The following is a 15,092-nucleotide window of genomic DNA, read 5'->3' as shown; positions in this document are numbered from 1 at the left end:
GGGTCTATAAAGAGCAAGCTCTGGATGTGAGTTACTGCTGTGCAAGCTGCTTATACAAACTTCCCTTTTTATATCATGGCTGGCTGTGCTAGCTCAAAATAAACCCAGCTGTACTATGGGCATCTCTGCAACTGGGATCAAACCACCTGGTGGAGGACAGAAATAAGAAGCTTGCCAGCTGCATTTTGCACTTTTGAGAGGCAATTTGCACCCATGGGCAGCAGACAAAACCCACCTCCACGGGACTGGTGCTGGGCTGCCACAACCCTCTCCTGTGAAATGGCAGATTGAGTACATTCACTCCATCAGCTGCACTGTAGCAAGAGCAGCAGAAGGAAAAAAACAACAACTTTGAAGCCTGGCTCCTCATCAGGGCACACTGTTACATGCATTTTGTGTTGCAGCAGAACTCAAGTGTGTGACTGTGGGTAAAGAGATGGGATTTACAAACAGTTTCTTACCTAAACCATGAGGCTGTGGGCAAACACTGTCCTTGGCCTTCCAGCTGCAGTGGCTCTCCTGAGCCCACGAGGGAACTCAGTCCAGGGGGTGTTGTTTTACAGCCATCCACGCTGAGCTACTCTGAAATGAACCCACTGCTTTTGGGGGGCCAGGGAAGGCGTATTTTCCTAGGTGTTTTTCCACTAAGTCAGGGGAATTGGCATTGCCTCATGTTTTGATACAATGCTCCTCACTACACCCCCCCTGAAGGGAACACTGCCTAGGTTTTGTATTCCACACATTACCCACTGTGATTCATGTAGCAGGAGAGGGAGAGAGAAGGGAGATCAATATTGCTAACTCAGAGCCAAAACTACTGAGGGCTCACTTTGTTCTCAGTGAAATTGCTCTGCAAAAGGCAGCATGCCAGCATCTGAAGTTCTGGCTATCCTGCTTGTATTTAGAGAGATTAGTTGTATTTTAGGAACAGCTCTCTCAAATCTGTGCATAATCACATTGTGTTCAATGCCAGCCAGATCTGCCAGAAGTAAGGCTGTACATCATCAACTGCCTCTCAAAAGTATCCTGTGCCCACATTTGAAAGTGTCTTCTGTCCCAGCCTGCCTTTAAATTCAACTCATCCTTCCTCCAGTAAGATTTTAGCATGGTGGTGAGCCAATTAATGCTGCCCTCCAAGGAGTTACTGAGTCTTTATCAGAGCTTCTGTGTTTGCTCTTTGCCTTTTCTCTGTAAGAAATTAGTTTTTCCTCTGTTATTCCTTAGGAAAAACAGTGAGATGGTTGGCATTGAGTTATTTAAGTTCTCCCACAAGTATATTTAGCACTGCTGCTGCAACTAGCAGGGGAGATAAAGGCCTCTATAAACCACTCCAAGGTCACCTTGGTTGGATTGCAGTGTACAAAAGACAAAGGTGGCTAAAAATCACCAGCAGCACCAGCAGCAGACCTTCAGGAACAGCTGGAATTGCTCTGACTTCCAACACATGACACACAAAGCTTTCCCCTGTTCCCCAAGGTTTAGGTCTTTCCTTCACTGAATTTCCACCTATAAAAGTGCATTTTGCAAAGTGATAATGACCACTGAGATGCATTCTGAACAAAAAGGGATCAGAAACCCCAGTGACTTCATGTTTCCCAAGCTTCCTCCCCTAACAGGAGACAACCGGTAGAGCACACAGAATTCAGCTGATGGTGAGACCACGGCAGGGAGGGGCTGGGTCACCAAATGGGGACAGCTTTTAATCACACTATGATGCTGCAATGGTTTTCTGGAGGGCTGATTCCTCACAAGACACACCTGATGCTGGAGCTTATCTGGGTCTCGGGTTTAGATCCATGTGTCTAATACAAGGACTGCTGACTGCGGAGCCACAGAGATGCTGCCACCAGCTCCGTCGAGGATCGCTGGCTCCGGCACAATGAGCTGCAGCAAAGCACAAGTTGTGCAAATGAGGAATCTCTACCACACCAACGCTTCACAGACTACTGAGGAGACAAGGAGCTGAAGGTTCTGAGCTCTAACTACAAGGCCAAGAGATACTCGTGGCGGCAGAAACGTTTCTCGTCACGGACATTCTTCCAGGGTGGTTATACAATTGCACCTTTTGTCCAAATGCTGAGCTGGCTTAAGTGTGGGTGAGAGAATACAGCTTCAAAAATACAGACCATCCTCAAAGGAATACATCACCAGGGCACCGGGGCACCGAGCTTCACCTTCAGTGGAGCTGAGAGCGTCCCCAAAGAGGAGCACGAGTCTGTCCGGTATTTTCCTTTCCTCTTGAACATTCACATTTGCACACACAACGTGATCCTTGCCTGCCAGAGCCCGGGCTCCCACTGTGTCCTCAGGTCCCAGTCCGCTTTTTAAAACAGGCAATGGTTAAAAATAGCGCAGGATGCAGTACCACATACCGCCCGAGAGGAACGCCAGCGACTGGATGGCTACCAGCCACAGGTTACTGAGCGTCATCTCCCGAGAAATGGCCTTGGCCTGACCCTGCACCGGGGGAAAAGCCCCTGGAAAAAGAAGAGAAAACACATTGAATCCCTCTGCAGCAACAATGACAGAAGAGACAAGAGAATAAAACAGAACAGAAGGAGAAGGGAAGGGGAAGAGAGAGGGGAAGAGGGAAGAGGGAAGAGGGAAGGGGAAGGGAAAGGGGAAGGGAAGAGGGAAGGGGGAAAGGGAGAGGAGAGGAGGGGAGAGGAAGGGAGGGGAGGGGAGGGGAGGGAAGGAGAGGGGAGGGAAGGGGGAGGGGAGGGGGAGGGGAAGGGAAGGGAAGGGAAGGGAAGGGGAAGGGAAGGGAAGGGAAGGGGAAGGGAAGGGAAGGGAAGGGAAGGGAAGGGAAGGGAAGGGAAGGGAAGGGAAGGGAAGGGAAGGGAAGGGAAGGGAAGGGAAGGGAAGGGAAGGGAAGGGAAGGGAAGGGAAGGGAAGGAAGGGAAGGGAAGGGAAGGGAAGGGAAGGAAGGGAAGGGAAGGGAAGGAGGGAAGGGAAGGGAAGGGAAGGGAAGGGAAGAGAAGAGAAGAGAAGAGAAGAAGAGAAGAGAAGAGAAGAGAAGAAGAGAAGAGAAGAGAAGAGAAGAGAAGAGAAGAGAAGAGAAGAGAAGAGAAGAGAAGAGAAGAGAAGAAGAGAAGAGAAGAGAAGAGAAGAGAAGAAGGGAAGGAGAAGAGGAGAAGAGGAGAAGAGAAAACTAACTAGATTGTAAAAGACCTTAGAGATCAGAGAATTACCGAATGCATTGAGTTCATCAAGTCCAACCTATCAGCCAACACCATCCAATCAATTAAACCATGGCACTAAGTGCCTCTGGGAAGAATTTCTTCCTCACCTCCAGCCTAAACCTCCCCTGGCACAGCCTCAGACTGTGTCCTCGTTGTTCTGGTGCTGGTTGCCTGGGAGAAGAGACCAATCCCCTCCTGGCTACAACCTCCCTTCAGAGAGTTGTACAGAGCAAGAAGGTCTCCCCTGAGTCTCCTCTTCTCCAGGCTAAACAACCCCAGCTCCCTCAGCCTCTCCTCACAGGGCTGTGCTCCAGATCCCTCCCCAGCTTTGTTGCCCTTCTCTGGACACCTTCCAGCAACTCAACATCTTCCTTAAACTGAGGGGCCCAGAACTGGACACCAGGACTCAAGGTGCGGCCTAACCAGTGCTGAGTACAGGGCACAATGACCTCCCTGCTGGCCACACTATTCCTGACGCAGGCCAGGATGTCCTTGGCCTTCTTGGCCACCTGGGCACACTGCTGGCTCATATTCAACTGCTGTCCACCCCTACCCCCAGGTCCCTCTCTGCTTGGCTGCTCTCGGCCACTCTGACCCCAGCCTGTAGCACTGCATGGGGTTGTTGTGGCAAAAGTGCAGCCCCTGGCACTTGGACTTGTTGAATGCCATCCTGTTGGACTCTGCCCATCTGTCCCAGCCTGTCAAGGTCCCTGTGCAGAGCTCTCCTACCCTATAACAGATCAACTCCTGCTCCCAGCTTGGTGTCACCTGCAAATTTACTGATGATGGACTCAATCCCCTTGTCCATGTCATCAAGATACTGAACAGGCTGGGGCCCAGCACTGATCCCTTGGGGACACCACTGGTGCCTGACTGCCAGCTGGCTGTGGCACCATTCACCACCACTCTCTGGGCTCAGCCTCCAGCCAGTTCTAACCCAGCAGAGTGCTGCTGTCCAAGCCAGGGGCTGACAGCCTGGCTTGGTTACTTTGGTATGGCTCTGCTCAACTTTCCAAAGCTTCTCCAGCATTTATCAGTTATCTTCAAGAAAACAAAACACCCCAAACCCTTGGGAGCAATTTTCATTTCATTTGGATAAGCATAAGCTTCAAAGCATTCCTTAAGAGCAGCTATGCCTATTGTGTTCAGCATTTTGCAGGAGATCCAACCCTCAGCTGTCTCCTGTGTTATTTTTGAGAGTTGTATTAACATCTGTACAATCAAATTTAATGGGGTCCATATTAAACCTGGCAGCTCCTTGGATCTCATTTGGTGTACTGTGGGGCAGCAATACACACACGTTCTCAAGGCTCCTCTGGAAAATACAAACATGCACCACTTTTATTTTCAACAGCAGCTGCACATGTTGGAACATTTGTCCCCCACAGCAAACTCCTGGCCAAGCTGTCAGCCTGTGTTGCAATCACACAGCACTTACAGGATGGCCAAGGGCTCAGGCCCAGCCAGCATGGATGTAGGTAGGGCAGGTCCTGCCTGACCAACCTGATCTCCTTCTATGCCCAGGTGACTGCCTGGTGGATGTGGGGCAGACTGTGGATGTAGTCTGCCTGGACTTCAGCAAGGCCTTTGCCACCATCCCCCACAGCAAACTCCTGGCCAAGCTGTCAGCCCATGGCTTGGACAGCAGCACTCTGAGCTGGGTTAGGAACTGGCTGGAGGCTGAGCCCAGAGAGTGGTGGTGAATGGTGCCACAGCCAGCTGGCAGCCAGGCACCAGTGGTGTGGCCCAGGGATCAGTGCTGGGCCACATCCTGTTCAATATCTTTATTGATGATCTGGATGAGGGAATTGAGTCCATCATCAGTAAATTTGCAGATGACACCAAGCTGGGGGCAGGAGTTGATCTGCTGGAGGGTTGAGAGGCTCTGCAGAGGGACCTTGACAGGCTGGACAGATGGGCAGAGTCCAAGGCCAGGAGACTGAACACATCCAAGTGCCAGGTTCTGCACATTGGCCACAACAACCCCATGCAGTGCTACAGGCTGGGATCAGAGTGGCTGGAGAGCAGCCAGGCAGAGAGGGACCTGGGGGGGGTACTGACTGACAAGTGGCTGAACATGAGCCTGCAGTGTGCCCAGGTGGCCAAGAAGGCCAGTGACATCCTGGCCTGCATCAGGAACAGTGTGGCCAGCAGGAGCAGGGAGGTCATTCTGCCCCTGTACACTGCATTGGTCAGGCCACACCTTGAGTACTGTGTCCAGTTCTGGGCCCCTCAGTGTAGGAAGGAGGTTGAGTTGCTGGAAGGTGTCCAGAGAAGGGCAACAAAACTGGGGAGGGGTTTGGAGCACAGCCCTGTGAGGAGAGGCTGAGGGAGCTGGGGTTGCTTAGCCTGGAGAAGAGGAGACTCAGGGGAGACCTTATTGCTCTCTACAACTACCTGAAGGGAGGTTGTAGCCAGGAGGGGGTTGGTCTCTTCTCCCAGGCACCCAGTACCAGAACAAGAGGACACAGACTCAAGCTGTGCCAGGAGAAGTTTAGGCTGGAGGTGAGGAGAAAGTTCTTCACAGAGAGAGTGATTGTCCATTGGAATGTGCTGCCCAGGGAGGTGGTGGAGTCACCATCCCTGGAGGTGTTTAGGAAGAGCCTGGATGTGGCACTTGGTGCCATGGTTTAGTTTATCAGATGGTGTTGGGTGATAGGTTGGACTCGATGATCTCTCAGGTCTTTTCCAACCTGGTTAATTCTATTCTGTTCTTTAAGAACTGAGACAAAATCCTAAACAGTAGGTATTTAATAGATCAATAAACAAATAATGCTGAAAGAGCCCTAAGTCTTAAAAACACAGCAGCTGGAGTATGTAACATGTCAATACAGAGCTGGCTCTTGAGCAGCTCCAGGGATTCCCCTCACATTAAGCCCCAGGACTTTTCCAGAGGGTTTCCAAAAAACTCTTACCAGCTCTTCTGCAGCAAGTAAACAAAAGCACTGCAAGTAAGTTCTCAACTGGCATAAATGGTAGTAACTTTAAATTATGCTAATTTATGCCTAATAAGGTCCTACACCATAGCATTTGCATTTAAAATATGTCTTATTAATTCACCCTGATTACATTGGCAAATTATAAGCAATTATCCCACTTTGGAGATGAATTTCAGTGACTAAAACTGATTATATTCATTATACTCTCTGAAATTCTGGTCTAGTGAGATTTTTTTTTGGGGGGGTATGACTTACTTTAATAGCAACTGTGAAATAATGTCTTGATAACAAGAACTCTTTAGCTTCTACTGACTACAGGTGTAGTTTTAAACAGATTCACAAAAGGGGTTCATAGAATCATAGAATTGTTAGGGTTGGAAGGGACCTCAAGGCTCAGCCAGTTCCAACCCCCCTGCCATGGGCAGGGACACCTCACACTACAGCAGGTTGCTCACAGCCACATCCAGCCTGGCTGCAAAAACCTCCAGGGTTGAGGCTTCCACCACCTCCCCAGGCAACCTGTGCCAGTCTCTCACCACCCTCATGGGGAACAACGTCTTCCTAACATCCAATCTCAATCTACTCATTTCTGGTTTTGTTTCATTCCCCCCAGTCCTATCATTACCTAACAGCCTAAAAAGTCCCTCCTCAGCTTTCCTGTAGCCCCCTTCAGATACTGGAAGGCCACAATGAGGTCACCTCAGAGCCTTCTCTTCTGCAGACTGAATAGCCCTAACTCCCTCAGTCTGTCCTCATAGGAGAGGTGCTCCAGCCAGATGGTTATTTCCCTTCCCTCTGGTGCAGAGGCTGCTCTGAGATAATTTGGGGAGGTGGGAGCACCTAGCAATCATACAATTGTCAGGGTTGGAAGGGACCTCCAGGATCAGCCAGTTCCAGCCCCATTGCCATGGGCAGGGACACCTCACACTGCAGCAGGTTGCTCACAGCCACATCCAGCCTGGCTGCAAACACCTCCAGGCATAAGGCTTCCACCACCTCCCTGGGCAACCTGTGCCAGTCTCTCACCACCCTCATGGGGAAGAACTTCTTCCTAACATCCAACCTGAATCCTCCCATTTCTATTTTTTTCCATTCCCCCCAGTCCTGCCACCACCTGACACCCTAAGAAGTCCCTCCCTTAGCTGTCCAATCAGGTCCAGTTGGTTGATTTGAGAGGCCTAAGAGTTTTTCCCCACCTGAAGGTCTGTGAGACTTGCTGATGAAGAAATAACTTTTCTTCATAAAAAAGCTGCCTTGTTTCACCTGTTTCACCTTCCTACTCAGCCTATGCTTGACAAAACTCCCTTGCAAATTGAAACTGCTTGCTTTCCTCACTGGCTTCTCTTTTTTACTTTGGCACAAGACACACTTAAGTAGCAACTAGATGGAAAGGAAATGTTGAGGGAACACTGCTCCAGCTATAACTTCAAAGTATTTGCCTGATCTCTTAAGTCACATGTGCCAATATCCATTCAGAACTGTGACTAATGCTCTAAGTTTATTAAGGCTGAAAGTGTATTAAGATAGAAGTGATCCTCAGTACCTTAGAATCATAGAATCAATAAGGTTGGGAAAGACCTCAGAGATCATCAAGTCCAACCTATCACCCAACACCTCATGACTAACTAAACCATGGCACCAAGTGCCACATCCAATCCCCTCTTGAACACCTCCAGAGATAGGGACTCCACCACCTCCCTGGGCAGCACATTCCAATGGCAAATCTCTCTCTCTGTGAAGAACTTTCTCCTCACCTCCAGCCTAAACTTCCCCTGGCACAGCTTGAGACTGTGTCCTCTTGTTCTGGTGCTGGTTGCCTGGGAGAAGAGACCAACCCCCACCTGGCTACAACCTCCCTTAGGCTTACTGTGAGGGGAATCCCTGGAGCTGCTCAAGAGCCAGCTCTGTATTGACATGTTACATACTCCAGCTGCTGTGTTTTCAAGACTTAGGGCTGTTTCAGCATTATTTGTTTATTTATCTATTAAATACCTACTATTTAGGATTTTGCCTCAGTTCTTAAAGAACAGAATAGAATTAACCAGGTTGGAAAAGACCTGAGAGATCATCAAGTCCAACCTATCACCCAACACCATCTAAACAACTAAACCATGGCACCAAGTGCCTCTTCCTAAACGCCTGCAGTGATGGTAACTCCACCACCTCCCTGGGCAGCACATTCCAATGGCCAATCTCTCTTTCTGGGAAGAACTTCTTCCACTTCAGCCACTCTTTGGGTGCAGCCATCAAGCCAGTTCTTCATCCACTGAGTGCTCCATCAAACCTATACTTTATCAGTTTGGAGATCAGGATGTCATGTGGGGCAGTGTCAAAGGCTTTGCTCAGGTCCAGATAAATGACATCAGCTGCTCTCCCCTTGCCTAGTCATGCTGTGACCTTGCCATAGAAGGCCACCAGGTTGGTCAGGCAGGATTTGCCCTTGGTGAAGCCAAGTTGGTTGCACCAAATCAACTCGTCATTATTCTTCTGCCTCAGCAGTGCCTCCAGGGGGATCTGCTCCATGATCTCACTGGGCACAGAGGTGAGCCTGCCTGGCCTCTAGTTCCCTGGGTCATTCCTCTTTCCCTTCTTGAAAATGGGAGTTGTTTCCCCTTCCCCAGCCAGTGGGGACCTCCCCAGCCTGCCAGGACTTTTGGAATATAATAGAGAGTGGTTTAGTGACCTCCTCTGGCAGCTCCCTCAGCACCCCTGGGTGTATCCCATCAGGTCCCATGGACTTGAATACTCTCAAGTTCTTCAGGTGGTCACAACCTGATCTTCACTCACAATGGGCAGTTCCTTCTTCCAGCCCCTGCCATTATCTTCTGTGATCTCAGGAGTGTGGCTGGAGCCCTTACCAAGGAAAACTGAGGTAAAGAAATCATTGAGAACCTCATCCTTCTCCACACACGTGTGAGCAGCTCTGCCATTTCCTTTCTGAGGGGGCCCACACCTTTCCTAGTCTTCCTTTTACCATCAATGTACCTGTAGAAACTTTTGACATTGCCTTTGATCTCCCTGGCTAGATTTAATCCTAATTGAGCTTTAGCTTATCTAACCAGGTCTCTTGCTGCTCAGAGAGCTTCCTTATATTCCCCTATTCTAGATGTCTTTTCTTCTGCTCCTTGTACAGTTTTGAATGAGCCAGCTTCCAAACACTACCCTGTGCTAATGCTTTCTGGGGAATGTTCCTTTCCTAGATAATTTTTCAGTCATACTTTTCTGCCACATGAAATTAGTCACTAGTGGTGTGCCCCAAGGATCAGTGCTGGGCCCTGTGCTCTTTAACATCTTTATTGATGATCTGGATGAGGGCACTGAGTCCATCATCAGTAAATTTGCAGGTGACACCAAGCTGGGGGCAGGAGTTGATCTGCTGGAGGGTAGAGAGGCTCTGCAGAGGGACCTCGACAGGCTGGACAGATGGGCAGAGTCCAAGGGCAGGAGATTGAACACATCCAAGTGCCAGGTTCTGCACATTGGCCACAGCAACCCCATGCAGTGCTGCAGGCTGGGGTCAGAGTGGCTGAGAGCAGCCAGGCAGAGAGGGACCTGGGGGTAGTGGTCGATGGCAGGCTGAACATGAGCCAGCAGTGTGCCCAGGCAGCCAGGAGAGCCAATGGCATCCTGGCCTGCATCAGGAACAGTGTGGCCAGCAGGAGCAGGGAGGTCATTGTGCCCCTGTACACTGCACTGGTTAGGCCACACCTCGAGTCCTGTGTCCAGTTCTGGGCCCCTCAGTTTAGGAAGGAGGTTGACTTGCTGGAACGAGTCCAGAGAAGAGCAACAAAGTTGGTGAGGGGTTTGGAACACAGCCCTGTGAGGAGAGGCTGAGGGAGCTGGGGTTGCTTAGCTTGGAGAAGAGGAGACTCAGGGGTGACCTTATCACTCTCTACAACTACCTGAAGGGAGGTTGTAGACATGCAGATGTTGGTCTCTTCTCCCAGGCAAGCATCACCAGAACAAGAGGACACAGTCTCAGGCTGTTCCAGGGGAGGTTCAGGTTGGATATTAGGAAGAAGTTCTATACAGAGAGAGTGATTGCCCATTGGAATGGGCTGCCTGGGGAGGTGGTGGAGTCGCCGTCATTGGAGGTGTTCAGGAGGAGACTTGATGGGGTGCTTGGTGCCATGGGTTAGCTGTTTGGGTGGGTTGGATTGGTTGACGGGTTGGACATGATGATCTTGAAGGTCTCTTCCAACCTGGTTTGGTTTATTCTAGTCTAAATAATTATTATCTGCTGCATTCATGTTAAGAACATATATGCACTCTTACACCCATTTGAGATCCTGGTAAGAAAAGAGATGAGCAAAGCACAGCTCTCTCTGCTAGACACCATCCTACCTGTTTCATAGAAGTGTGTCAAAAGATCTTCCTTCTCAATGAATCGTTGATACAGCCAGTGTGTAAGAGCCTCAGGCTCTGCAGGTACATCTTTAACAGGGAAAATCCTACCAGGGAAACAAATACAAATCAAACTTCAGAAATACATTCTGTATGTGATGAACAAAGCTCTTCCCTCCTGCCCCAGAACACAGAGAACCAGAGTGCAGCATAGCTCTAGTGCAGTGTTGACTCTCTCTGATACACAGATGGCAAATATTAGAATCACAGAATCAATAAGGTTGGAAAGGACCTCAGAGATCATCAAGTCCAACCTATCACCCAACACCTCATGACTAACTAAACCATGGCACCAAGTGCCACATCCAATCCCCTCTTGAACACCTCCAGGGATGGGGACTCCACCACCTCCCTGGGCAGCACATTCCAATGGCCAATTACTTTCTCTGTGAGGAACTTTCTCCTCACCTCCAGCCTAAACATCCCCTGGCACAGCTTGAGACTGTGTCCTCTTGTTCTGGTGCTGCTTGCCTGGGAGCAGAGACCAACACCCTCCTGGCTACAACCTCCCTTCAGGTAGTTGTAGAGAGCAAGAAGGTCACCCCCGAGCCTCCTCTTCTCCAGGCTAAGCAACCCCAGCTCCCTCAGCCTCTCCTCACAGGGCTGTGCTCAAGGCCTCTCCCCAGCCTTGTTGCCCTTCTCTGGACACCTTCCAAGTGTCTCAATGTCCTTCTTAAACTGAGGGGCCCAGAACTGGACACAGGACTCAAGCTGTGGCCTAACCAGTGCTGAGCACAGGGCAGAATGACTTCCCTGCTCCTGCTGGCCACACTATTGCTGATGCAGGCCAGGATGCCATTGGCCTTCTTGGCCACAGAACTGGAATACTGCATGTCACCAGCAATGCACAGGGAAGGCAAAGGCATTACAGCTTCTGTCTGATGTTGTACTGCAGCATCTGATAAAAACATCAAAGTTGCTGGGTGGTTTTTGTGTTTGCTTTTTGCTTGTTTGCTTGTTTCTAAAATAGAATCCCAGCACACCATACTGCTACCCTGAAAAAACTCCCAGACCAAGAATCAACAAAGTTCATGCACTGCAACAGAAAGGGACAAAAAAAAAAGGACTGGAAAGGTTCAGCCACAATTCTGAAGCAGCAATTCTTCAACAGGCAGAAACCACTTAATGACATCACCAAGTACCAACAGCTCTTCTGTATCCTAGCAAATGGGTCCTTTGTGCCCTTTGGAGGATACCAGCAGCTTTGTCTGAAATCTTTCTAGGGCAGGTTTGACACTGAAAAGTGACTGTGTAACTGAGGGCACTCAGAGAGTGCTGCTCTATTTTTAAAGCCCCAGTGGAAGGATGACCAATATCTTTTGGTATTTCTGCACTGAATCTCAGGCCTGCTCAGAAAATCAGGTACCTGGGGCAGAATTCACAGACATCCCCCCCCCCAAATAACTGATTGTATCTCACTGCTTGGTTGTTGGGTTGGCTTTTTCAAAACAGCATTTCAGGACTTGTAGGAATAGAATAGAATAGAATAGAATAGAATAGAATAGAATAGAATAGAATAGAATAGAATAGAATAGAATAGAATAGAATAGAATAGAATAGAATAGAATAACAGAATAGAATAACAGAATAGAATAACAGAATAGGATAACAGAATAGGATAACAGAATAGGAATAGGAATAGGAATAGGAATAGGAATAGGAATAGGAATAGGAATAGGAATAGGAATAGGAATAGGATAGAATTAACCAGGTTGGAAAAGACCTCTGAGATCATCAACTCAAACCTATCACCCAACACCATCTAATCAACTAAATCATGGCACCAAGCACCCCATCCAGGCTCTTCCTAAACACCTCCAGGGATGGGGACTCCGCCACCTCCCTGGGCAGCACATTCCAATGGCAAACCACTCCTTCTATGAAGATCTTCTTCCTAACATCCAGCCTAAACCTCCTTGAGGGATGCCAAGTGCCTTTTGATATATACAAAACCTTACATATCTGTTGTGTTTCACTTGGAGGTCACTGCAAAAGAGACTTGTGTACCAAGCTACCCTGAAAAACTCATCCTCTGAGATGTACAACCTTTAAATCATCATAGAATCAATAAGGTTGGAAAACACCTCAAAGATCATCAAGTCCAGCCTGTCACCACAGACCTCATGACTAGACCACGGCACCAAGTGCCACATCCAATCCTCTCTTGAACACCTCCAGGGATGGGGACTCCACCACCTCCCTGGGCAGCACATTCCAAGGACAAATGACTCTCTCTGGGAAGAACTTTCTCCTCACCTCCAGCCTAAACTTTCCCTGGCACAGCTTGAGACTGTGTCCCCTTGTTCTGGTGCTGCTTGCTTGAGAGAAGAGACCAACCCCCACCTGGCTACAACTTCCCTTCAGGTAGTTGTAGAGAGTAATGAGGTCACCCCTGAGCCTCCTCTTCTCCAGGCTAAGCAACCCCAGCTCCCTCAGCCTCTCCTCACAGGGCAGTGCTCCAAACCCCTCCCCAGCCTTGTTGCCCTTCTCTGGACACGTTCAAGTGTCTCAATGTTCTTCTGAAACTGAGGTGCCCAGAGCTGGACACAGGACTCAAGGTGTACTTTAGTGTTGGTTCTCTTTTCATCCTAGCTCCCATTTACCCTGTCAGTTATACCATGCTTCTATTTTCATTACTGGGCTTTTGAGTTTGCTTCCAAGAGTCGTGATCGATGACACTGAAAACAATTTGAAATAACACCACAATCAAGTGGGCAGTGTCTGAGCAGATGTGGGAATGTCAGACTACAGAAATAAGACACTTCTGAAGACTGCTTTTGTTGCTGTTACTGCTTTCAACATCTTCACTGTCTTTGTTGCCATTGGCACCTCCCCTCCTTTCAGACTGACACTCAAAAAAATAAACTGTGAGTGGAAGAGAAGAGCAGCAATGCTCACTCTAATGATCAAATTAATGTCTCCTCAGGATACAGAGATAACTTCAATATCACAGAATCATTATCCTGAGTTGTAAGGCACCCACAACTCCCAAGTTACACTCTCATATGCTGACTGCACCACCTCCCTGGGCAGCACAATCCAATGGCTAACAACTCTCCCAGTGAAGAACTTTCTCCTCACCTCCAGCCTAAACTTCCCCTGGTGCAGCTTGAGACTGTGTCCTCTTGTTCTGGTGCTGGTTGCTTGGGAGAAGAGACCAATCCTCACCTGGCTACAACCTCCCTTCAGGTAGTTGTAGACAGCAGTAAGGTCTGCCCTGATCCTCCTCTTCTCCAGGCTAAACAATCAAGAGGGGATTGGATGTGGCACTTGGTGCCATGGGTTAGTCATGAGGTCTGTGGTGACAGGCTGAACTCGATGATCTTTGGAGGTCTCTTCCAACCTTGGTGATTCTGTGATACAAGCATCAGTATGCTCAGCTTGAACACAACACCCCCAGTGGCTAGATACATCTGCCCAAAAATAGGGCCAAGAGGTATGTGAAGATAATAAATGAGGAGATAGAACAACTTTATTTACCAGCTATGGCACCAACATGAACTGAAGCTGCTTCTGCAACCTTTGGAGCAATTCTACCTACATCTCTCACACTGCAGAGCTCCCTGGGCTCTAGGAAAGGCAGTCTCAATAATCAGAAATCAGCAACTCTTAGGTAAAATACAGCCTGAAGAAAAGTCTTTGGCCAAAGACAAATATAATGAAACAGCTGGTGGTCCAGTCAAGTCCCCAGCACGGACATTAAGAACAATGACAAAGACAACAAAGAAATGTTTTATCTTGAAGCCCAGATGTTTTACGGCAGATTAAAATGAAGCCACGTAGAAGCAACTTGTTATGAGCCTTGCTCTCTGTCCCCAAACACAACTGAGCTGCCAAGCACTATTTTTAACTCTCTTCTATCTGCTGTGGACAGATAAAGACTCAGCAACTGAATATTGTGTTTCAGGGTGTGCTCCTGAAGGGCAGATGCTTGCTTACACAAGTCTGAAGATGGCTCAGAACTAACAGAACGTGTGTGTGGGCTCAGACCAAGAGGCTAAGATCACCTGGCTTCAGACACAGCTTACACAGTTTAGAGCTGCCAAACAGAGAGGGACCTGGGGGTGCTGATTGACAGCAGCTGAACATGAGCCAGCAGTGTGCCCAGGTGGCCAAGCAGGCCAATGGCATCCTGGCCTGCATCAAGAATAGTGTGGCCAGCAGGAGCAGGGAAGTCATTGTGCCCTGTACTCAGCACTGGGTAGGCCACACCTTGAGTCCTGTGTCCAGTTCTGGGCCCCTCAGTTTAGGAAGGGCATTGAGACACTTGAATGTGTCCAGAGAAGGGCAACAAGGCTGGGGAGAGGCCTTGAGCACAGCCCTGTGAGGAGAGGCTGAGGGAGCTGAGGTTGTTTAGCCTGGAGAGGAGGAGGCTCAGGGGAGACCTTATTGCCCTCTACAACTCCCTGAAGGGAGGTTGTAGCCAGGAGGGGGTTGGTCTCTTCTTCCAGGCAACCAGTACCAGAACAAGAGGACACAGTCTCAAGCTGCACCAGGGGATGTTTAGGCTGGAGGTGAGGAGAAAGTTCTTCACTGAGGGAGTCATTCATCATTGGAATGTGCTGCC

General features: G+C 49.1%; 1 protein-coding gene across 1 annotated transcript in view; it reads right to left on the bottom strand.

The window, feature by feature from the left end:
- Positions 1-1,614: 1,614 nt before the first annotated feature.
- Positions 1,615-15,092, bottom strand: part of LPGAT1 (lysophosphatidylglycerol acyltransferase 1) — a 99,524-nt gene continuing 86,046 nt past the window's right edge. Inside the window, exons 8-9 of the mRNA XM_068168763.1 lie at positions 10,466-10,572; positions 1,615-2,477 (exon numbers count right to left, since the gene is read on the bottom strand). Of these exons, the coding sequence (XP_068024864.1) occupies positions 2,341-2,477; positions 10,466-10,572 (244 nt within the window). The 3' untranslated portion in view covers positions 1,615-2,340. The remainder of the gene's footprint in view (positions 2,478-10,465; positions 10,573-15,092) is intronic.

Source organism: Melanerpes formicivorus, unplaced genomic scaffold (assembly GCF_026170545.1).
Source record: "Melanerpes formicivorus ecotype bairdi unplaced genomic scaffold, bMelFor1.0.p_v2 SCAF_157, whole genome shotgun sequence".
NCBI classification, from domain to species: Eukaryota; Metazoa; Chordata; class Aves; order Piciformes; family Picidae; genus Melanerpes; species Melanerpes formicivorus.
This window is presented reverse-complemented; position numbering and strand designations above follow the sequence as displayed.